General features: G+C 36.4%; 2 protein-coding genes across 4 annotated transcripts in view; both read right to left on the bottom strand.

The window, feature by feature from the left end:
* LOC129786570 (nuclear pore complex protein Nup88) overlaps positions 1 to 25,062 on the bottom strand; it is an 850,897-nt gene that overhangs the window by 410,503 nt on the left and 415,332 nt on the right. The gene's annotated exons all lie outside the window — the stretch shown is intronic.
* Positions 1 to 25,062, bottom strand: part of LOC129786597 (zwei Ig domain protein zig-8-like) — a 61,859-nt gene that overhangs the window by 11,213 nt on the left and 25,584 nt on the right. For all 3 annotated transcript variants that reach the window (XM_055821716.1, XM_055821717.1, XM_055821718.1), the window contains exons 3-4: positions 3,128 to 3,318; positions 1,427 to 1,637 (exon numbers count right to left, since the gene is read on the bottom strand). In XM_055821716.1, coding sequence (XP_055677691.1) covers positions 1,427 to 1,637; positions 3,128 to 3,318 — 402 coding nt within the window. The remainder of the gene's footprint in view (positions 1 to 1,426; positions 1,638 to 3,127; positions 3,319 to 25,062) is intronic.

Here is a 25,062-nt window from a genome sequence, read left to right on the forward strand (position 1 = left end):
GAGAGAGAAATTTGTTGATCACAAAACTATTTTGAAACTCTTTTCAAAAAGCTTCGCTCCACTTTTACAACAAGAATGCTGATATGTGTGTGGGAAGTTCTAAAGTATTTTCTATATGTGTGGGGAATTTGTTTAGACCATAATATTGCAAAATGTGAAGATTCCACCGCATACAATGCTTTTTTGGGGTAGAAAAGCCCCTCTGGGGAATCCAATCTTGTAGTTTTGCCACTCGAATTGGAACTTGGAAAGCGAATCGTTGAAAAGTTTTCCACATTAAGAATATTTGTGGTTGAATGGAGTTTAGCTTCCTTTTCACAATGCCGCACTGTACCATTGAAGTGGTGCAACACCATAAGAACTCTTCTGCATGTATGTGGAAACTTTTGCCACCACCCCCTTCCACCCCATGTGTAGAGTCCAATGCATCGGTATCTCGTCAATCATTTTATTTTCGACTTTGTATTGAGAGAAAGAGCTTTTTGTATCTTGTTGACGAACTTTTATCTAAAAGGCTTCCTTTAACGAGGAGGAATTGTCATACATTCTATACCGTATAATAGGGAGGGAATGAGGGGATTTTCTGAAAATTAAAATGAAACCTTCTTTAGGAAAAAATTTGACCTTCCAGGAAGACCTAAATTTATTAAGCTTTTTTCCTCATTTTCAGTGATTTATAATATCATGACCCAAACCACCACATTTTATTCCTATTCACCCCATTGTACAGTAGGGGAACGTGCCCTTAATTCCGACCTCTATAAAGGTCCGCGTAGATTAAGCAAAAAATGGTATAAATAAGCCATATTCTTAAATTTGGTATCATTTTAAAGCCCATTTAATGCTCTTTTAACTCCCATAACTTTCGACATTTAAAGTTTTATCGGTTTTAAGTAATAGCAGATTGAAAACAAAAAAGGTCGAAGGAGATCGGAATTGGGGAACCTTCCCCTATATATTTTCAAAAGAAATAAGTCCTTGGGAATGTTTACGGATTCAAATGAAAATTAATCATTAAAATATTTCCTATATATAGAGGGCTTGTCAACAGGAAGTACCAAGAAAAAAAATTAATGATTTCCAAAAGCACATCCTTGACATACATATTTCAAAATATCCTATTGATAAAAAATCTGACAAGAAGATAAAAATGAATTTTTAAACATCTTTAGCTTTTGAGCTTTTCAATATCTGTTTCTTAAAGAAAGCTCTCTTGCATTTTACAAATAATTCAAAGTACGATTTCCTTCACTTTCTATACCGGAAAACTTTTCCCGTAAATGCCGATGATACGTGCAAATGTCCCGTGAGAATTTGAACCATTTTCCCCCCAGCCGTTGTCGAATCGGGATGATAAATGATCCCTGAGGGTGAATTTGCTGCACCAAAAAGGGGGAGAGGATGGTAGGAAATTTGTCAAACTCACCCACAACACTGAGTGTTACGGTGTAACTGCGGATTGGCACAGACGAGATTTGACACTCATAAGTGCCAGCATCGCGTGGTTGTGCCCATTTGATGTGCAACGTCCACTCATCTGTGTCCTTATGGTGGGTAGTCTGAAACCGCTGGTCCGACGTGTAGGTGTAGGTGCCAATTGTGAGAACGTGGATGTCTCTGTGGCGCACCCAGGCGACCTATATTGCACCAAGCAAGGAATAAACCAACATTATTCGTTGAGCCACAATCACAATTTTCTCAATTCACAATTTTCCCAGCATAAGCAATTGTGCATGCGAAGTAAACCCAGCGAGGGAAGGTTAGTTTGATCGATTTAGTTCTCCCCTCTAGCCCTTCAAAATATTTCAATGCAATTTATTGGGTTCTCTCACATACACACAGTCCTTATTTAGATTATTCGAGAGATGTTTGTTAATGCTTTAAAGCTCTCGCTTGAGCTTTTGGTTGATTGTGCATGGCCATCAGTGGTGTGTGTGTGTTCCATTTCAAGAGAAATTAATTTGGAGTAAAGTTGATTGATGAACTTTGGCATGAGACGAAAGTTCTCACAGACCAATATAAACTCGTATGCTGGACGAGGGAAACTTTAGATGTTCATTAATTTCTCTCTAGAAGCTGAATATTTGTTCGCTTTTGCTCGCTTCTCTCATGATCTATCCTAGTTTGAATACTTTTTTTTCGAATTTGAGTTTCCCTATCTCTAGCAATAAAAGCTCATAATAATTAAGAGGGGTTACATTTAATTAGATTAAACGTTTCATTGGAAAACACTTTATTAATTTAATAAAACTCTAAATTGTATTAAAAAATTCACCAATTTTTTAGTTACCACCTCACATTACATTCTGACCCAGGGATTTTACCTACCCCCACTCCCTTAAATTTTTAAATGTCCGTAATACTAAAAATTAAGTAGATTTCTCGATAGGTAATGAAATTTATTTTATATAAAAAAGTTTTATTTAGAATTTTTTTTATTTAAAAAACTTTAAGTCGTTTTTTGTTTGTAAGTTTCGTTTTTTACACGAACTATTTTAGGATAAGGGATCCGCTTGAATATTTTTAAGCCAGGCTCAAGTTTACTTAAACCAGGCCTCAGTTTTAATCTTAAACTTTTTAATCGACGTCATGCTGAGGTTGTGTTAAGTGCATTCTAGACCTAGCCTGTGTTTAACTATTAAGACTATAAATGCTTTATACATATTAAACAATTGTAAGGTAAATTGTGTAAAACCTCAAAAATGGAAGTTTGGTTTAAAAACTTAAGCCTGACTTAAGAAACAAAGTTTAACCGTTTATTTAGCCAGGCCAGGTCAGACTGTAGTTTAGCTTAAAGAAGTTTATTCTGGTTTAGAAAAACTGAAATTTGACTTAAGACGATTTTCTTTAAAGATCGAAAACTTCTAAATTACAGAGTCTATTTCAATTTTTTTATATTTTAGTTTTTGAATACTGCCGAAAATTAAAGCAAAAAAAAATTAAAATCGTGTGACCCGGAGGAATTCATCATAAACCCGCAGCCCGGAGATCATATCCCGAAACCCGAAGTCTCCGAGTGAAAACCCTAGAGGTGGTCCCTATGCTTGTCCGTTTAGCTTTTTCTTCTCCTTAAAATTGTGAATGAGGAAAAATATTACGCTGAATGTAGAAAAGAATTTTTACTTACAGTTTTATTTCCGAGATTTCGTACACGACATGAAAGATAGGCCGATTTACCCACAAGAGCGGTCACATTTCGGGGTATGGAAATGTCAAAGTACGCTGGTGAGATGTAACCAAGCGATGGCATCGGCGTTGTCCGTTCCGTAAGGGTGTTGTGCCCGTGATTTTGTGCCTGGAAGCTCCCAATGGTTGTGCCTGGAAAAGAAATAAAGTTACACAGTTCAAAAAATGGTCTCTTGTCCCAGGGGAAGCAATATAAATGAGAGATGTTTTTGGGATAAATATTCAATGGGGGTGGGGGAGGAAAAAAGGACACTTTTCCCGCATTTATGAGAAAACTTGGGGATTTTTCATTTTATTGTCACTCAATGAGGGTGTATGTAGGTATGTAGTGTGTGTGAGAGAGGGTGGGTTTCTCTGAATGTTATCTAAAGCACCACATAGATCGGTGAGTTTGCATCATAGCGCGTGGGAGAATATTTTGTGGTTAAATGGTAGAGGAATGGTTGCGATGGTTGCAGAGGATGGTTGTCGCCTCTAGGATAAGTTTGGTGGGTACAGAGAGGAGAGGGAATCATAAGCAAAATAGTGTTATTAAACGTGACACATTTCACAATTTCTGATTTCTCTGTTTATCCCACACCCACCCACATATACATATCATGCGAGAATTCGTGGGGGGAAAACTCTGGCAACATGGTGTGGTGTTTGTGCGAGTCGTGAATTTTGGTTTTGCTGTATTCTGTCAAGAGATGATAAATTATGAATCAAGAAGTGATACAACATTGAATAACCATATACCAGTTAGTACCAGAGCAATGTCTAATACAATTCGTCTCTTTGGGAACATAACTTCTCTCGCACACACACACCTCAACAACTTCCTCTTGCGCACGTTTCCCTCAGGAGCCCACCAGGCCGACCACATAGGGGTAGGTGGGGTGGTTTGGAAAAGAAGAATGAGGAGCGAAAAAAAAAGCTCAAGAGGATGCTTTTGAGCATCGAAAGTGAGCGTGCGGAAAACATACTGAGAAATTCTTCATTCAACATATTTAGATGTTATGTGCTATGTAAATTGTTTACTCGCTGGTTTTTACCCCTTTTTTCTTGCATAGGTTCCTCACCCTATGCTGTATACGTGGGGCCAAGTTGAGAGCACGTGAGGAAGAACCATCGTGTGTACTTATGGAATGGTTTTAACATGATTCTCCCTGCCCTCGAGCTTCCTGCTACAACATAATACAAGAAGTTCACGTTACAATCTGTCTGTATGAATATCGCGTTTGAAGGGGCGAAAAAGACATGACTTTGAAATGAGATAAACGTTGTATATTTCACGTGAATTTTTGCGCAGCCTTCGCACTGATAAAATTCACAAAGTCTCTTGTGAAAATTTTATAGGGTGACGAGCCAGATAAAGAACCACGTGTGTGTCACTAGAATGCCAAAAGGTTACCCCCCTCCACATGCTCTTTAACCTCTATGCAGGGTATTCTATAAGGAATAAATGATGAATTTGCCATTGAAACACTGCAAAACTATATATAATGTGTAAGATTTTGTCGAAATAATTAATAATTTAGGAGAAATAATTTCATTTTGGGATGTATTCCAAGAAACTTTTAAAATACAGAAACTTTCTTCGGCCTGACTAAGAATGTCAGGAAGTTAATTTCTTTACAAACTGTAGGTATGCGAAAAGCTCTTGCAAACAAAGTGTAAGAATATTTTGTGCGAAGGAGTTGGAGGAAAAAGTTGTGTAGTGGTTAGTGAGGATGAAAGTAGCAAAATATATATGTTGCTATGCTACATAGAGTATTCCCAGAAACTAAATACATTTTAAAATCTCTCTGGCTTTTAAAAGCCACATGAGAGAGCTGCATACAGAAAATAACTCAATATGCTCGTAAATATAGTAAAAGTTACCAAAATCATTCCACAAAATGGTGAATTGAAACAGTTAAATTACAAAAAGGGGAGGGAATTGTATTTCATTTTGAAAATAATAGCCCAAAAGCATTTTATTTTTCATGCTTCTGGTACGCGAAGGAATAAATAATGACTTAAAAATTTTTATTTATTCGCAACCCTTTTGCATCTCGACCTGGTGACCCTTTTTGTCGTTTTCACCCACACCAACCCCGAAAATATTCTCTCTCAGAGCTTTGTAGTGCCACAAACACCCAAAGCTTGGTGGTGAAATACAAACCGAGAAAAAATCATGCAACTTTCGCGGGGCTAGGGGATCGTGTTTTTAAAACTAAACACCCACACACTGTACGAAATAAAAAATCTATGACCAGAGGGGGTTGAGAAAAAATTATTCCAATGAAAAACCACCCTCCATTGCTTTTGCAATGAAAATGCAACATTCATTTGGTGTGCCAGTTGAAGGAATTTTTTGGTTGTTGTTGGCTCCAATGCGCCAAAAAGCACAGCTTCTGTTTGTAGCCAAAAAAAAACTCGAAAATTCTGATCTGAATTAGAATACGAATTAATGTCAAAAAGTTTGCATAAAATTCTTTGAGCCAAAAATTTTAAATTGATGAAAAAGATATAAAATTTTTAGTCTTCAGTATTGAATTAATATCAACATACTGGCGCATATCCAATGACACCAATCAATAAATATATGCCATAAAGGTAAAGAACAATAAATAAATATAAAAAAAAGAATGAATTAAATACTGTATAAACAATAAATTTTGTAAATACAGTCACCTAGGGGAAAAAAACAATGACCTAAAAATGTATTAATTAAACTAAATAAATTTTAATTTTTAATCTAAAAAAAAAAAAAAAAAAAAAAATCCAATGACACCGTCAAATCTGCCAGCTCTACTTTAAGCATAATTTTCGAATTTAACATAAAATTAGATAAACAGAATGAAAATGAGGCAGGATAGCGGAGAATTTATTTAACCTCACAGAAAATGAAGCAAAGCTCCGAACAAAGCCAACATCAAAAAGGACATTATGCATTTATGAGGTATTTGAACGTAAATACCTACTATTGATGTGTAAAGCTAGCTCTTTACACATCAATCTGTAAAGAGTTCTTTGTAAGATTTTAAAATACTAGCTCAATGGAGTTAGGCTATAAATCCTTTGTTACATTTTTAATCAATCAAAGAGGATACCAAATTTACGAAACTTTCGACAGGAACAAGTAAATACCTTGTTTTATTTAATTCTCTAGTTTTGTAGAACTTTGTTTATTTTTATAAATATCAAAGAGAATTAGTTAAGCAATTTATTCTAAAACGGAACTTACGTATCTTTTACTTTTCTTTGTAGAATAATTGTGCTGGGCTTTTAGTTTTATTTTAAAACTTTTTCTAGAATTCAAATAATGGGTAAAATTCACATTCAGACAGACTAAAGTGTTCTTAAGAAAGACTTAAGTTTTCTTAAGATTAATCAAGTTTTCGTAAGATTTTTTTAAAAAAAATTTAAGGTTTTGTAAGAAAAATTTAATATTTTTAATTTTTTTTAAGCGAAACTAAAGATTTCAATAGTCAAGGCTGAATTAGGCTAGATGCACATTTTTCGATGATTTTTTCTGGTCGCTTTTGGGCACCGAATTTCGTTAAATCATAAAGAATAAATTAGTTCGATTTACTTAAAAAAACTTAAAAATCCTGATTTTTTTCTAAGAATTCCTAATTTTTCTAAGGAACTATTTTCTTTTTTATTCTGACGTATTGATTATGTTGCTAGAGGCTTCCGGTGTTCGTCAGAGGAAAATTCCCGCTCACCCAAGGAAAAGCAGCAATTTATGCCAAAGCTTTCGAGCCCAATAGTGGCTCTTCTTCAGTGGCTCAACACCGGAAGCCTCTAGCAACAATTTCTAAGGAACCTTCAGTAAACTTAAGGCGTTCTTCAGAAAACTTAAAGAATCTTTAGAAAACTTAAGTCTTTCTTAAGGAATCTCACCCAATGATTGCAATTTATGATAAAAATTTAAATTTCAAATCAAACTTTGAGAATATGAAAAGGAACAACAGAAATTTCGTCGAAACGGTGAGAATTCAAAGAGTTGATTTCAATTTAAATAAATTAGTTTTAACATAAATTACATTTATAGTTAGAATTTCATTATTGCTCTATATTGATGCACGTGTCGCATGCGCAATTAAAAGATGCAAAAATAAACCTTTAATTGTTATTAAACTTTAATGTTAATCCATGAGAAGGAAGAAACTTTTCTTAATGGAGAGGTGAGAGAGAATTCCAAGAATTTCTTCAAAGGCTTCAAAGTGAAAAGTTTAAAATTTTTCAAGGCGTCTTTGGCAGGGATCGCTTGAAAAAAATATGAACCAATTCTTGTAGGAAGTTGATGGTTCGCCCCTTTCATCATGTCAGAGAAATTAAAAAAGAAAAAAAAAAGAAGAAAACGCCAGAAAGGCTATTGACAGTGAAAAATCAATGTGCGGGTGAGTGAATGAGGGCTGTGGGGGAAAAAGCTCCGTCTATTGAATATTCCTTGTGTGCTGTTTGACGGGAAATTTATGCTCTTTTATTGGGACAAATTTTCAATTTGAGATACCCCATGGTGGGAAAATTGATGGGAAACATGAAAAAATTGCGATGGAGGGACCATTTTCCATGGATATGCGGAAGCATGTACGCCAATGAAGAAAAGCGTCAAGGAGAGTTAATCTCTATGGGAGAAAATTACACCACAAACCACTCATGAAAATACTCGGAGAGAATAACTTCATTATACTCTTCTTGCGGCGTCACTCCCATTCATCGCCATTAAATTTAATTGCCAAGACAAATCTGGGGAGGGATTCCAAAAATGTGCTATATGCTTATGTCGAATTCAATCTACTTGCGAATTGCTTGGAAAAGTAATCATTGCGGCGTGGGAAATTATACTGAAAATCGATACTTTAATATCCTTTTTATTGCTGCACCATTTTTTTCCTCCATTTTCTCATGGATTCCCTCCATATGACCTCTTTCCCAAGCCCAAATAAAAAAAAAAGAAACGTTTTGGTGTCGCGTAAATTTTTTCTGCCCCACACGAAGTGAGATTGAATCGGATTCACGTGTGAAAAATGGGCGTCAGGTGGGGGTGGATGTCGTGAAGTTACTTTGGTGGATGCCTTCAGACATGCCGGGAGTGTGCCAAAGTCCCATAAAGTGCATAAAGCATCATATTTTTCAAACATTAAACTCTCACCATCAATTCAACCCTCAGCTCCCCCACCCACCCACATTGCAAAAGGAACTTTTTTTCTCCTTTCACATCGTGCGCACCCCAAGTCGTGCATATCATTCTGACATTGGGGATGTGAGATAGAATGAAAATGAGAGAATGAGGGCGAAATATCTCAATATAAATTTTGAGTTTCGCCGAAAAAAAAATTCGATGTCAAATAAATCCGGTGATGACAATCTTATGAATTTAATAACATACAAGTCCCGGCGAAAGACTATCTCGTCATCCAGCATTTTCTCACATTTCTTCCCCCTTTTTTTCGTGCCCGCCATCATCCAATCCCAAATAATCCTTAAGCTCACGTATATACATACATTTATATAAAAATGGGACTACGTTCACCATACCCCACTTCTTGACACCCCATCTCGTCCAGGAGATACCGAAGTGAATTTATATTGAATCTCGGAGGAAATCTCAGAGGCAATATTTGCTGTAGGGCACAAGGGTCACTTGGGAGGAGATTCCACGTGGGAAGAATGTGCCAATTTGCATTAGGGAAACCCTCACATTTTTCTCCCATTCACCCCCTCTCTCGTCTTTCCCAACCCTTCACACTTTAGCACACATCCCATCCAATTTTCTTCAAACATCACCCAATAATCCCATGAATTGTGCCATTGGTCAGTCCACAGCCTTAATCATCGCATTCTTAGTTGAGATTGAAAGTCACAAAGCTCCTCGGTATCACGATAAGGAAGCATCTCATTTGGAGAGATTATCTTCCCCACCCCACTTCCTTCCGCATTGCTTCGAGACACATGCACTAATGAATTTAATACGAGTCAAAGGATTTCCCTCAGGCATACATCCCCTATACATTTGCGTCTTGTGATTATGTATGAATAGGTTTTCACATTATTATCCCCATTCATAGGGTGATCATGCATTAAAATGTATGGACATAAGATAATAGCCATGGATTTGCCGTAGGTCGCGGAGTATCGTAAACTCCCATATAGAAGCAATATAAATCCAATGCATTTATGGGCGATTGATGGTCTTTGTATGGCTCAATTTATATCTTATATATAAATACATATAGTGCATTAAGTATATACATATGTATACTTGAAGGAAATTATTTGCAAATGAATCATCTTTGGAATTCAGTATCAAATGTATTTGGTTTGAATTAATTAAAAATATTTAGGAGAGATTGTGGTTAGGCAGGTCACGCAAAGGAAAGGAAAAAGCTCGAAAAATAATTTTTTTACGCATAAAATAGAAAAGAGCTTTTGATGATTAGAATTCTGTAGAATTCTTCTTAATATTTCAGGGATAGAAGATTTCCTGAGGCTGCTTCACTCCAACTCATCTTCTTTAAGTCAGAAATTTTTATTTTAAAACTTTAAGAAGAATTAAAATTATATCCCGAGTTATTAGATTTCTATTTAATAATAATTCTAGATCTCATTTAATCAGTTCCAATAGGTCTTTCCATTCTCAATAAATCAATACTCCGAGCAACTTGTTGATGAAGAAAGTACCTCTCATCGGATGAAAAAGCAATTTAAATTGGATCCCGTTGCGTATTATAAGACCAATTGATTGCATTATCCATTTAGAGTTGAAATAGTTCAAACTAAATTAATTGGAGAATTTACCTGGGTGTGAGAAGCTTTCCGGGGTGTGTGTGCATATAAAAAGGCTTCAAAGTGGAAGAGTTATTTAGCATTTGTGTGTCCAATGTGCTCAAAAGCTCTCTCTCTCTCCATCACTTTTCCCAAATAAGCCTTTTGATAAAAGCTTTCAGATTGTCACACAATTCCAATTGAATCAATCAATTTATCAACGTGTTTATTTTCAAATACCAAAGCAAATCAATTTAAAATTGAATTGATGGAAAATGGGATTTAAATTTTCTATTAAGTGCAAATATTTTACTTTGGCTAAACTAATTCAAAACAATATAGATAGAAAACTATTTGATCGTGTGTTGTGTGCGAAAGCTATTTAAAATTCAAAATACAGATTTTGTTTGGAGACGTAGAGATATTTTTGTGAACAATGTTTGTTCTAACCCGCTTGCAATAATATATTTTTTTCTCTTTGAAAAAAACTATAAAATGTTTTAACTTCAATAACTTCAATATGATTATAATAAATTTAAATCTCAGAGTTATAATAATGAAATTCTATAGTAGCAATCTTGCAAAGCGAATTTATTCGGTATATTATCTTAAATTTTAATTTATCTTTTATGTGGGTTGAAAAGACTAATTCATATCTAAGCTAAAATTATTACCAACTTCACAGCGTTTGCACCCCTATCTTCTTATACATATAACTATAACCATTGCATATAGGTAGCATATATGGGATCTCATATCATTTGAAAGCACAACCAACATTATTAGTTGCCCTGTGTGTACGATAGTTTGGGTGGGAGTCGTGTGAAAAGCGAGGGAAGTTTATTATTGCTATAAACTGTATGATCCGAAGTATCTCGCGCACAGCATCTTCGCACATACCGCCCCCTTTCTCTACCCTTTGAATGTTAATTTTCAACGAAATTATGTTCGTCGTTTTGGGGAATGAGTAGTGGGTAGCTAAGCGTTTGGTACTCTCCTGCTTCGTGATAACGATGATTCCTTTACATCTAAGCACCACAAACCACCTATTCCCCCCTAACACCGTCGCATTCACAAATTTCCATGTCCACACACCCACCCATGAGCACACAACACCCCCTTCCCCTACTGCGGGGTGAGAATGTTCATTTTACTTCATGGCAGCCACCTCTATTTCCGCCTCAAACCACCCGGTGTGGTGGGATGATTCACCCGAGTGTAAGGCCTCTTGAAACCTTTGATGAAATGACGTGATAAAGTCATTTTAAGACGTATTAGCCGTTATTAAGGCGTGCCGGGCGTCCGGAGATTGAGGGGGTATTACAGGGTGTGGGACAATATGAAGGCCCCCTTGCGGGAAGGTGAAGCATTCTCCGTGAAAAGGGAGCATGCAAAGGAGGGAGGACGGGGGATGAGATTTCGACATCGACTTAAATTTGTATCTCACGCTAAACAAGCATCAAAGTCCCGCAGTTGCCCTCCCCCATCCCATAACACGACCATCATATTACAAAATTCTCTCAAGCAAGGAAGGTAATGGTATTGGACCCCGGAAGTCACGAGATCAGGTGCGGGGGAGGGGGTGGTCGTGAGATGAGAATTGAGGCGTAGTGTGAAAAATTTCAGAATGCAAAATGAGGGTGAGATAAGCCACCACAAGAAGCTTTCATTTCTTACAAATGGGACCTCTCCATTCACTTGGAATTACAATGACTCCATTTGCCCGCATGGCGGAGGAAGTGTGCAGAGAATGGCAAGACATGGAAGGGGCGGTATGAATTGTAATTGAATTAATATTCAAATTGTGAACAATTATCATAATATTTTTACGGTTAATACCGGCCCATTTTGTCAGCATTAGTCCATTTCCAGCAGACGATTATATAGGTAGGTAGGTGCGGTAGGTTTTCATAGATAGCGTGGTTTCTTCTTATATATTTTTAGTGCTATATAGGAATTTTTAATTCTCTCTGGTTTTATGACACCGCGGTAGTATTATCAATGCTAATTATGTTGAAAGCATAGAATTACCTATTTGAAAAAATAGTAGAATTTTATCTAGTCTGAGAATTCACTAGAACGGTTATGAAAGTTTCAGGTTTTAGGATTCTTGTAAAAATCTTAAGAGAATTTAATAAAATTTGTTACGACTGATTTATGTCGTTAAATCCACAACATCTTTGTTAGGATTTTAGGAAATTTTTACGCGTAGTGTCAAAAAATAGTTTACAAAATCGGAAAAGTTTACCGATTTAGGGAATTTTTTTTAGAATTTTATCGTGTTCTGTGTAACCAATATAGGATTTTTAATGTGAAGTGGAATATATTTCTGTTTCTTTTGCTTCTTTTGTTTTTAAAGAAAAACAGATATTTTACATTTTTCAGATTTTTTTTTTTTTAATTCGAATTTCTTGTGGATTTAGATTCTGAGTTTTCCAAAGAATTTCTAAGTAAAAAAGTCAACTAAAATCAGGATAATATGACAACTTAATTAGTTTTGATAATTGCGAAAATAATTATTCAAATTTTATCTTAATAAAACTGAAAACAAATTAATAATTTAAAATCGATCAATTTTTAAACACAAATTATAATCACATTACCAGTCATAAATAATTTTTTAATGTATATTTTTAATCTCACACATTTATTTTTCATTCTTTATGAATTTAATCTAAAATTAATTTGGTTTAATTGCCGATTTTATATTTAACAAAAAAAAATAAATTTTATCTGTTTTATTACCATTTTAGTTCCCAAAAAATGGTTCGCTAGAGAGAACTATGTATATGATATAGAGCACAAATTTTGCAAGAATGATATAGCATAAAATGTACTGAAATGTATTAAATGAAATTGAATAATTTGCTACAATTTCCCGGAGTGAATGCAATTAAAATTAATTTGTTGGAAAAACTAATCCTCAGAACTGACACATTCATGTGACATTTTGGAAACTAAACAGTACTCAAAATGTGTGTCATGCTAATGTGGAATGCATGGAGAATGGCATAGAAATTAAATTTATGGTTTCCTCCCTCTTTCAATGCGGGTAAATGGGGCTCTGTAGGCGAGTCTGTTTTTCTTCATTCCCAACATTTCTGTGTTAATGTGACATTGCTGCACAAACCGTCGAAGCCACCACCCCATCGTGCTCTTTAACTCACGATGGCGGGTGAATGTTTTCGGGTCTTTTTTTTTTTTCTGCTGGATGAATTTTGTTATTGGATTTAGGGGCTGTTTGGTTAAACCATCGAATTCCGGAGACTTTATGGGCTTGACGGCAGGGTTTGGTAAAAAAAAAAACGTGGATGGTGACTTGGCGGTTTTCACTTGAGCTCCCACGAAAATTGACGACTAATAAAATTTAGTTTTATGCACATTTCCCCCCTGCTCTGTTCTCCCCGTCGTTTCTGTATGAAATTGTCGGAGGGTTTATTTTTTCTCCCTTTCGATCGTCTCTGGTTTTTAAGGGTGGAAGCATTGCTGGAGGAATATGAAATGGATTGCAGGCGATGATGACGATGGTGGATGGAATTGTACTTGATATAAGGAGTAGGGCTGGGGATTCTCTTAGCTTCCCACCCCCAATCATCCATTCCCTTCCCAAAAGAAGGGGGACCAGCCACCCACACTTCCTATAGATGGGGTCTTCTGGTGTTTTGTTGTGTGTTCGTGCGACTATAAAAGTGAAAGATGAAGATGGAAAACCAGTTACACGATTTCCATAAAGCTATATAAAAAGTTTTTCCCACAGACCATCATCCCATGGCGTCATACACCCTCGAATGCAATAAAGGATGGTGACATGGATGTTTCTTTCTCTCCCCGCAACTTTATTATCATCATATTCCCACCCAAAACCTCAACGTCAAGTGCGACGAAACGAAGGGCGCGCAGGGTAGTCTCAAGAATGGGCGATGCGGGGGCTTTTCTCGTGGTTTTCGGTTCATCTTCTTCACGCTTCTTCATCATCCTTGGTGGTGGAGGATTCCATCCACTCTTCTGGAGCCCCATTGTGCCATTGGAACATTTCAATATGATGAAAAATCGTAAATTTTCTCCCACCAACGAGGGAAAAGTATCCCATCCGCAGCTTTTCTTTTTTGACAACAATTTCGCTGAGTCAATATTCCGCTACTTAAAGTTTCACTGTTGATTGCGGGAGCTTTTTTATTATTTTCCAAAAGCCCCACACCATCTCTCTCTCTTTCCATGTAGCGCACAAGAAAAGTTCTCCACATTCCCACCACCCTTAAGTCCCATTGATACTCTATTGAATTTTACTGTGAATTCTTCTGTGTTTCTCCAGTGGTTTGAGGGGCGTGTTGTAAGGGGATATTTCTTCGTATTCACATGGTGGACACGACCGTACATTTTATGACTTGGACAAGGGCGGAAAAAATGGAAGAAAAATCACCAAGTGAAATAAATTTGTGGCGACAGGAAGAAAGGGCAAAAATGTGGAGAAAAGCGAATGTATTTGGCATTTATCGACCATTTGATGGATTACGTACCAATTCAAATTTATATGCAAGTTTTTTTCTTTCCTCTTTCTCTCTTTCTATTGATTTACCAACTTTCACCTCCAACTAACCAGAAAAAGAATTTTAAAAAAAGTGTGCAACTGAAAAGTTTCACCGACAAAAGCTTTTGGATTTTCTTTGAAAAACTTCTCTAAAATAACTCGAGTTATTTTTTCAAAGTTTTGTCTTTTTTTTTTATTCAGTAAAAGCACAAACTTTGAAGAAAATTTTCTAGTTTTTCTTTCTTTTTGTGAAATGCATAATAAGTGTGGTATGGATATAGAACAGCATAGCAGGGAGAGGAGTAGTTGAGTGCAAAGCTCTTTCATTGAAAGAATCTCGCGTGAAACAAAATCCATTCTTCAACTTCTTCTTATTGGGTCCCCCCATCAAAAAGTAAATACAAAAGGCAATGAGTAAAAATATTCTTGTAGCGTAGATCATAATATATCGAAAACCAGTAAAATCCATTGATTTTATTTCCCTTCCACGGAGAACTTTATAGGTGGTTGCAATAAAACTACGGCAAAGGAACTTAGAAGCTCCCCCGAATTGAGTGCTTTTCCCTGCTGTGAGATGGTGGGTAATATATTTTGTGGGGCAATTTTACGGGAGCTTGAAGTTCACTGTACACTTTTTTTTGTGGATGGTATGTGGGTGGAAAATTACATTGTATTAGATTGAAAAATACAGTGATTTCTCATTCTTTTTATCCCCATAAATTTGTCAATTGTACTGAATTTTGGTTACCCCCCCCCTAATGCTTCAAATCTGGAAATTTTTTTGAACGATTTTCTCAACATTTTAGAATGATTCAGATGACAAATTCCCACGCAATTCATCAAATGACAATTGCCAATGGATTGTCTTTACGCCAACAAATGGCGAAAAGCTAAAAGAGGAATTTCGGGTATAACGTGTGAGGGGGTGGAGTGAAATGTAAAAGCACATTACCCACTGAAAATTTGAGTATGAGGCATGACGAGGTAATCGGATTTTCTGATTTTCCACCGTCAATCTCACACTTCCACACACAATACTATAGCATACAATGTACAAAAACTGGAGCTTGAAGATGCAGAAACAAAGTAGAGAGTATTTAAGCTCCATTGAAGAGTATTAGATGGTATATGTGTGCTTTCAACAAAAAAGCTCACTTTAAAGAAAAACTACATTGCATAATAAATGTTGCAATTTTTCAATTTATTTCAGTGAACTTTTTTTTGGACATAAATTTTTTATTTTCCTCCTTGTTTTTGTGATTCTTCCCAACAATATTTTCCATTTTGTTTGATTTATTAAACTGACGACAAAAAGAATTTGCGAAGAATAAAATATCTCGATTGCTTTTGCGTGGGTCAGGATGAGAAAAGTTTTGTTCCAGGGTACATAAAATGAAAGGAAAAGAGAGAAAAATACATACATAGTCCCAATGGTGGAATGAAACGATAAGAAAATTAATTTTCCACACAAAAATTGAGCATTCCCATGGCATTTTGTAGATATAATTTAATATTTATTGCACCAAAAGAGATTTTGGGATAACCCTGAACGCCCTGAACACTTTTTTGCACCTCAATTTTCTCTCCTATATATTCTCTAGCAGGAGGCATGGAGCTTTACTAGAGCTTTCGGTATATACTATATGCCGGGAAATGCACATAAATTCCATATGCTTGTTTCCTTGTACACCACCAGACATTTAGAGTTTAGAAGAGGAAAAAAAACTATCCAAGCTGTTTTTTTTTAATTCAACATTAAGTTATGTTGGAGTTTTCCTTAAATGCAATTATATATGCACAATATATGTTTTTTTTTAACGTAGGATTGAGAAGAAATATCATTTATTTGCATAAAAGTTTAGAAAATTCTAGTATATTAGTTTTTAAATTGTGAAAAATAATAAAATTGAGCTTAATTTCTATGTTTATGTGCTTTTTCCTCATATGTATAATGCAGAAATATCACATTTGGATTATTTCCATTTTATAAAAATAATCTTTTCCAGTTTTGGAATAAACAACATATTTTTCAAGAAGGGATTTCCTTATACAGAAAACTTTTGCAGTCAGTTTTAAAGCTTTTGTTTTGCCAAAACAAAATCAAACTTTATATTTTAAAAGCTTGGTTGAAAATGTTTTTCTTTTATCCTTTTTTTTGCTTATTGGTTTTCATTATAGGAGTTTTTTTTTACAAGTTCCGTTTTAATTAGAAATCTTCTCACGACAAAATATATAAAATTATTAATGGAATGAACAAACTTAAAGCTTTCTTTATGGTTTTTCTATATAAAAAAGTTTTAGAATTACCTGCCTTAATACAATTTTTCCTGGGAAATTCAGGCTTTTATCCGAAAATCATTTTATAAATTAAAATTTCGTGGTAAATTGGAAATTTTTATGCTGAAATTGAGCATAACATCATAAAGTCAATGTATTCTAATGCATAATATCATTACACTGTGTAAATTTTACGTTTATCGTGTGTTTTATAGCGGCAACAAACCACCCTCATTGCATTTTCTGGTGCTCGATTCGATAATTCCGGGAGATTATTTGCATCTAAATGGAGATGTATAGCAAGTAGTTAGAGGGGGTACTCCATACCTCAACCACCTCCTTCTATAAATTGTAAAACATAGAGTGGAAGAATATATTCAAATTACAGCATAGTTTTCATGCCAATTTAATTCAAAAGAGAGCATTTTTTCCCCAGCATATATCTCTGGTGTTGATTCATACCCTCTCCGAAGCATATAATAACAAAATTACAGGGTTTTCTTTCCTCCTCTCTGTCGCATTTCATTTAAATAAATATTTATGCTCGTCGGGAGCTTTTTGTCCTCCACCCACCGCCCTCCGTCAAAATGTGCAGAATAAATTTTTGAATTGCAATGGCGGGGGTGGGCGCACTATCAGAATGGGCAATTAGGGGGTGATTCAGTAAAATAAACAACACAATAATTTGACATGGTCAATTTACTGCTATTTCCCTACACATTAATTTTGGACCATCTCGTATCCTTAATAAAAATTCCCCCATTTTTTTTCTGCTAGGATAGTTTTTTTTGTAATCTCCTATTGAGCTATAAATTTTTCCCCGCAAACAATGTTGGAATATATTTTATTTTCCACGACATGAGAGAAAATTTATTTGTTGATCTTCGCGTATATACGGGAAAACGTGCGCGAATGAGGTTGAGGTGTAAAATGAAAATTGCGCGAAAATTCGTCGTCCACACAGGGGACATGCCACAAAAAGAGAGAGAGAGTGAGTGATATTTGGAGCAAAAAGAATTATCTCTACGATGTTTTTATTGCAAAAGCTCTTGGCAAATTTACGAGAAAATGAGATTTTATCGTGCAACGAAAATTTAACCCCATGTTTTCTGTCCATTTGCCACGTTTTAAAATGACGTTACGCATGCGAAAATATGTCTGTGGGGCTATTTGCACGTCTATAAAGACCACACAAATCCATAAAGATGGAGCAATTAAGAATTCTTCTTAAAAATCAGAATTTATATACCTTCGTGCATTTTCATCTCTGCACCAAATGAAAAAGCTCCTCGTTTCATTAGTGAGTTTTATCTCATGAATTTTTCTCACCCTCGTAGAGTTCCACGGGATGAGCTTCATCCCCTGTGTCCCCACATGCAGAAAGGTCACTTGCCAAGTGGAAAGGAACAAGATAAAAAAGAAACTTGGGAGACAAGCGCAGAGTGGATAGAAATTAATAATTCATCTGTGATTCCTTTTTCTTCTCAACCGTGGAAAATCTCCTACAGCTATTTAATGCGGAATCACAAGACTCGCCTCACGCCCCGATTCGATCGCTCAATGGGGCGGGGAGGACATTTACAATGCAAGTAGAAAATTTTCATATAGAACACGACCTCGTGAGTGAGTGAAAATGGTAATAGTTCGGATAAAAAAGAGTATGGATTGGAATAAAAGAATGCTTTCAATGGGGGTTGATGATTTTTTTCGGGGAGTAGTAAAACGACCTCTTCCACCACATTTCCATCTAGTGTACACGCAATCCAATTCATTAGGATGATTCATGTCTTATGCAGAGAACCTGGTGTGCTTGTGTGAGGCATTGGACAGGAAATGCAGCGTGATTTATGTGGCCAGGATGTGTTGAATCAAAGATTTTGCTATTTACATTGTGCGAGAAAACCCCTAAAATAACAGAACAAGCACCAAAATACGGCACAACCAAAATCCCTCCCACGTGAGATATGCAAATTTGCCTTTTTTCCTCTCACTCTGCATCCCCCTCCGAAAAAATACACGACGGGCATAGAAATAAATTTAGAATGCATATAGTGCACAATATCAACAAATTCAACCCAGTCTCCTGAGGACATACACAGCAGTGAAACGCAGCTTAGAGGTGGGTATTATCTGCTGGGAAAATAGTCTAAATATCCATCATGCGCTTTCCGGTTTAGAGCACCAAAAAGCAGCATAGAGGCGGAAAAGTGTGAAAGAATGTGCGAAAAAATGGATTTTTGCACGCGCGAAAAAAAAAGCCCAGTCCAACCACTTCGTAGCCATTTTTAGCTTTTCCGCACTCCCCCGTGAAAAGGAGGAAAATTTTAATTATCCACATTCTTTGCGTAATTTATTTTCCACAGTGCGAAGTGTGAGGAATTTTTTTTCTCTACAGTCAAACACAGGAATTTGAGTTTGAAATATGAGAATATCCCACGCTGAATGTCAGAAGGAGCTCATGGCGCATTTTTTGGCTACTTGACTCTTAATTTGTACCCCTCAGCATTCTTTTTTCCTAGCTCTGTGCGTACATATTTCAATTTGTCGGCATTTGCCGGTGGTTTAATCATTAAAGGGTGACTCAAAGTTTGGTAATTTTTTGAAGATTTCTTTGACAACCAGGCGTCTCCATTGAATTGGAAAATAAACTATTTGGTTTCAATGGAGGCGCCTGGTGTTTATTATTTACAAAATGAAAGGTAAGTTTGCTAATTTTTCTTTTCATTTGGACTTTAAAAATCAGGTAAATTAAAATATTAGTCAAAGTTTTCTATAAATCTGCGCTTTGCTTAAAGTTTCTTTGCAAAATTAAAGCTTTAAGCAATCCTACATCAACTATAGGTTAATCTATGGATGGAGACGCCTGGTAGCCCACCCGGCGTCTCCACCGCAATACAAAAAAAGTTGATAAAGGTAGTAAAACTACATACATATCTCGACTAAAATAATGTGCCTAAAATACTAAAACTATATAGAACATTAGCTCTTTTAGTTGTAGTTTGATTTATGGTTGGGTGTGGAAAACTATTAAAAAAAATATGTTAAATTTACAGGCACTATCGTATGAGAGAATGGATTAGGAAAGGGAGGTCTCACTGTGCTGGTGTGGTGGTATATTTCATGACAATGTAACTTTAGTCGCGTGCACAAGTTTCGTGAGGAAAGGATCCTGTGTTGGCGAACAAAGTTAAAGGAGCAGAACGAAAAGAGACTAAAGGACTAAAGTGAGCATATATATATAGAGAAAATCTCCAATGTGGTCAGTGCCAAAATAGTATAATGGGTGGTAGGGATGGTATGGGGGGCTAGAGCTCTGTGTAAGAAATAAGAATTTTGGGTCATTGGACGGAAACCAACCCAAATGGACGGTACACGTATTTCGGTGGGGTCTTTCCCCGGGATTTCATGGATGTACATAAATATTGGAAAATGGGACACATTTCACCCATAAAGGGAGCCTGTGGTGAGAGTTAGATATCTCTGGGAAGGGTGGCAGCTACTCGGAACAGTTGGTGTGGGGAGGAGGGATGAGGTGGGGCAGAACGGATGAGGATAATTGAAAATCTGAAGAAGGAAAATATGTCGTTGAAATCGGATACTTCCACCCAGCATACTCCGGAGGGTTTAGGCGTGCACACAAGGAAGACGAAACGAGATGGAAAGAATGGAACATGGAGAGATTTTCTCATCCATTTGCAAAGGGATGAGATGGGGGCAGGGAGGCAGAAGAGAATTTTTTCGGATGGTAGCATCGCATGGGTATCTTTTCGGACCCAATTTGCCGGGTAGTTCTCGAAGGAAGGAAGTTGGAAATGTCGAAAGTGGTGGAAGTTGCTATAAATTTGCGAAAAATTGGTCTTCATCCATTGGGCGGCTTGTCGCATCACTTTTAATTCTTTCGTTCAAGTGGAAGAGTTTTTTGGTATTCAGATGAGGGCGATGGCGGTAAATAACGAGTATCAAGCGTTCAAAAATGAGATCGCATCGTTTTCCATAGTCTCGCTCTCTCTCCATCTTTTCAACAATTTATTATAACATGGCAAATTCTAGGGATTATACTACGTTATACCCAGGGAAAATTTGCTTCTGCATGACTCCACCCTCAAAGCTTTCACTTCAGGGTAGTATTGTAGGTATGTATACATTGTAAACTTTTAAGGAGAAAACAAACGGGGGTGTAGAATAACGAAATCATACACAAACCATCGTCTTTCCATTTTACTTTACAAATAGATAACAATTAGCTAGGAAGTGAATGTCTCAGTTTTCTCAGCATCATCACACCATTTTCTTCTCTTTTTCCTCAAAGCTCCATCACCCTTGGGGGTGTTCTGTTGTTCGGTATACGTATACGGTACAACCCCGAAAAAGTGGTTTGGGGTTGGAATACAAAAAGGTGGTTGAGAAGAACGATGACGATGTTTTGTATTGAGGAAGGAAATTGGAAATGTATATATGTCGGTTTTATTTTTTTCCCCACCCCATATTCTCTCCTGCAGAGAATGACATAAGAATTTATGTGATGTGGTTTTCTTGCTCTTTTATCTCTCACACCTCCCCTTTTCCTCACACAAGAGCATCATACACACATATCTCTTTTGCCATTCACAAGGAGTTCAAGAGCACGCGATTCCTCCTGAGATATTGTGCCAGACACGATGTATGGGCCCTTTTCTCACTCAGACAAACTGATCCTCCTTCATCACGTTTGCTGCGTATTCATGGCATGGATTTACGGTGGCCTGGGCTCTTTGTAAGTGAAATCCCTAATTAATAGGAGATTTAATGAATAGCACACCACCACAAATGACTTTCCATAAGTTATCTGATTTAGTACATCTATACGTTCTATTTAATGGGATAAATCAAAGACTAAAAAAAAACATTCAAATCATATTTTATGTCACATTTTAGATTTATTTAGAATGAACTGAAAATCCTTTTGAGGAAGACTGAATAAATTTTCAAGGAACGAAAAATGTTCCACAAGACGAGGAAAAGCACACTAAAAGCACAGAAGACAGCCTTCAAGATACAAGATGATGCTAAAAGTACTGAAGCACATCCCTGTTCTTTTCTTCTTCTCATTTCTCCCCTGTGCTATACAACCTACAGAGCTTCAGGCACAAATTCATCCGTGTGCGAAAGCATGGGAGATAGAGCAAAGTACATATACGCAAGATGTTGGAGAAAGATTAAACATTAATTGGTCGCCTCCAAATAATTCCGCTGATTTATCGGAGACAAGAATGGTAAGCCAGAGAGTTGTGTTAATGTACCTTTCTTACCCTCCGCGCAGCGTATGGTGTGAGAGATTCATTCGTACCCACAGATTGTCTTGCCACACCACCCAGCTAGACCCATAAGGTGTTTTTCAGGTGCGAGAGAATGTTTCTGGGATGTGCTTTTTTTCCTCTCGCTCTCTCTATGTTATTTATGGTCCCCCAAGATTGATGTTACTCGCCCACAATTTCCCAGGTACAATGCTTTGGGGAACTTTTCATTTCTTTCTCTAACATTTTGAGGGTAGTTTTTTTAGCACCTCAACATGCATATTTTATTTATATACACCCACCGGTAGAAATGGGCTGAAAGTCTATTTTTGAACATTATTATATTTATTCACGTGTTCACCGACCTATGTGAGCAATTCTAATATGTTACGTACGTGCTCAAGAAAAGTTACGTACAGAGGGCTGTGCGTGGGATCGATATGTGTGACAAATTTTTCATGTCATTAAAAATTAATTTAATCAATGTTTAGAATTTCGGATTCAAAGCAAAGGTTAGGAGACTTGGAAAAAAGGGGAGCAAAATTGAGGATGATTGAGAAAGAAATTAAGGATACTAAATATCACGCTCGAGGTAGTCATAAAGTTTATCAAATAAATTGTCTTGAAAGAATGTAAAAGAAATTAAATTATTTTATTATACTGTCACATGGGTTAATTTTTGGGTTTGAATTTAAAGAAAAAATATTAGTTTAACCTGATAAAAATTTTCCAAATTTTTGATTTTTTTGTGTTGTGAATATAGGCCAGCTGAGATGTAAAATTACCTCCAAATAATTCGTACCTAGCCAAATTTTGCACTATTTGATTCAGAAAATTATAAGAAATCTTTTTTATATACACGAGAATGTTCTAAAACTTATGCTAGTTTCAGAAAATGCGTTTAAATATTTCTATACATTTTTCCATAGAAGCCATCACAAAACTGAAAATATTTACTCGAATACTCTGAACTGTCAAATTGTACTTCGGCGGAACACGAAATTCCGCGACGTCACATGTTCGTTAAATGGCTTCGATGACTTTTATGGAAAACTGTATGGAAAATTTTTCAAACGCATTTTTTGAAACGAGCACAAGTTTTAGAGCATTCTCGTGAATATAAAAAAGATTTCTTATAATTTTCTTAATCAAATGGTGTAAAATTTGGTTTGATCGCAATTTATGTGAACTTTGGGGTCATTTTCAATTAATTCTACTGTGCTAATATAAAAGTTTGTTCCGCTCTCGATATACTCTTGGATTTAAACTCCTAAGAGAACAAAAAGAAAACGTTCAAGAATAAGCCCAATATAGGATGATTCTAAAATTTATAATTAACTAGAAAACCAACTTGTAGAGCCAAATCTAGAATTTCAAGCAACCAAAGAAGCTTTAAAAACGATTCTTTTTATTGCAAAAAAAAAGAAAATTTACATTACATTTTTGCTTGATTTTCTGTGCATTAATCAACAATGGTTGTACAATTTAGCGTATGTGTGGTTCAGGGAAAACCCATTTCTACATATTCTTTCTCCTATTTGCTTGCACAGTTGTCACAGAAATATATCAAGTGTGTAAGCAGGAAATAAATTACGCTATACAGTGATTGTAGAGATGGGGTTGCCTAAACAAACACTGACCACATACTGCTAGTTGCTCCTCACTCAGCCTTTTTCTCTGGCGAGAGAGAGGGCCGAGGAGAATTTTGTAGCCACATTCTACACATTTTCCCATTGTATTCAGTAGATTAATTTTGGTTTTCACTGTGAAAAACCCGCCGGACCGTGCTTCCTATGGATGGTTGTTTCTGCATTTTTATCCCCCAAACCATCCTCTTTTCCTTCACAGAATGACTTCTATGTTGAATGTGGTGGTGGTATGTTTTGTATATTGAAATGAATGGAGGGTGGTGTACAAGAAATATATGTATTTACATACATATGTACGTATGTATATGGCGAACCTTTTGAATAATGTTCAGTGGACATATGCGAAGGGGCAAGTGTGTTAATTATTATTTCATGACATTAATGGGATGTGGTTGAAGTTGCCGGTGCGGGTTAAAAGGGATCCATCCGAGATATTGCCTTTACAATTTTCCTCCTATTGCTCTATTAAGTACATACACCCGGGCCTTTTATGCCACGACCACTGGCCATATAAATGGAAATCACACACAAGCTGTCTCTATAAATGTAGTCATTTTATTTTTATGATAACGAGTGTGTGATGGATTATAAAGTATATAGTGTACGCCCCCACCCACCCCCTCCTGTTCGTTACACTTTTGTGATTTAACGATTTTTCGGGGGGTAGTTTAACTACATACGCACCATTGTATATGTATGCAGGACCCGTAGCTAAACAGTTAAATTATGTAGAATTTCAGAAGATGTGATTCATTTGAAATCGTTTTGCTTCAAACATGGTGCGGAGAATTCCCAACCCCATGCAGCATAGACAAATCCGTAAATGTGTTTGACTCTCTGTGTGATGCTGAAACTTTGTAATCTACTTTTTGTCGTCATCATTGTCGATTCAGTTCATTAATTATAGTGCTTTTTGTTGAGGGTTTGGGGCGAGGGATGATGAGGGAGAAAGATCGCTTTGGTATCGTTTTATCCCAAAAACCAAAAAAGAAGGGGTGTAGCCAGTCTTCCTCAAAGCGGGGGTGGATCCACCCCTTAACACACGAGCTCATCATTAGAGCTATCTGTCTGTGTGTGGGAGCGAGCCTCTGCTGAAAGTGAGAGGCATGCGGTGCTACGGATGGGGGCTTTTGACGGGTTTGAGTGGTGTGGTAAAATGAAGAGAATAGCGAGAAAAGGGATAATACGATACGGATTGACGATTAATGTTGACAGCAAACATTTAATCAAGTATTGTTTAACACGCTTACAATGCTTCGCCTCCTCACTCTCTCTCTCTCCATCACCCACACTTTACTCCTCAAGAATACAAAGTCTACCCATTCCAAATCATTTCATGGGGGGAAAGGAGCTTTTGTGGGGAAATTTGAACCTGGTCAGATTTAAAAGCAAAAAACATTACAAGGGA

This window comes from Lutzomyia longipalpis, chromosome 1 (assembly GCF_024334085.1).
Source record: "Lutzomyia longipalpis isolate SR_M1_2022 chromosome 1, ASM2433408v1".
NCBI classification, from domain to species: Eukaryota; Metazoa; Arthropoda; class Insecta; order Diptera; family Psychodidae; genus Lutzomyia; species Lutzomyia longipalpis.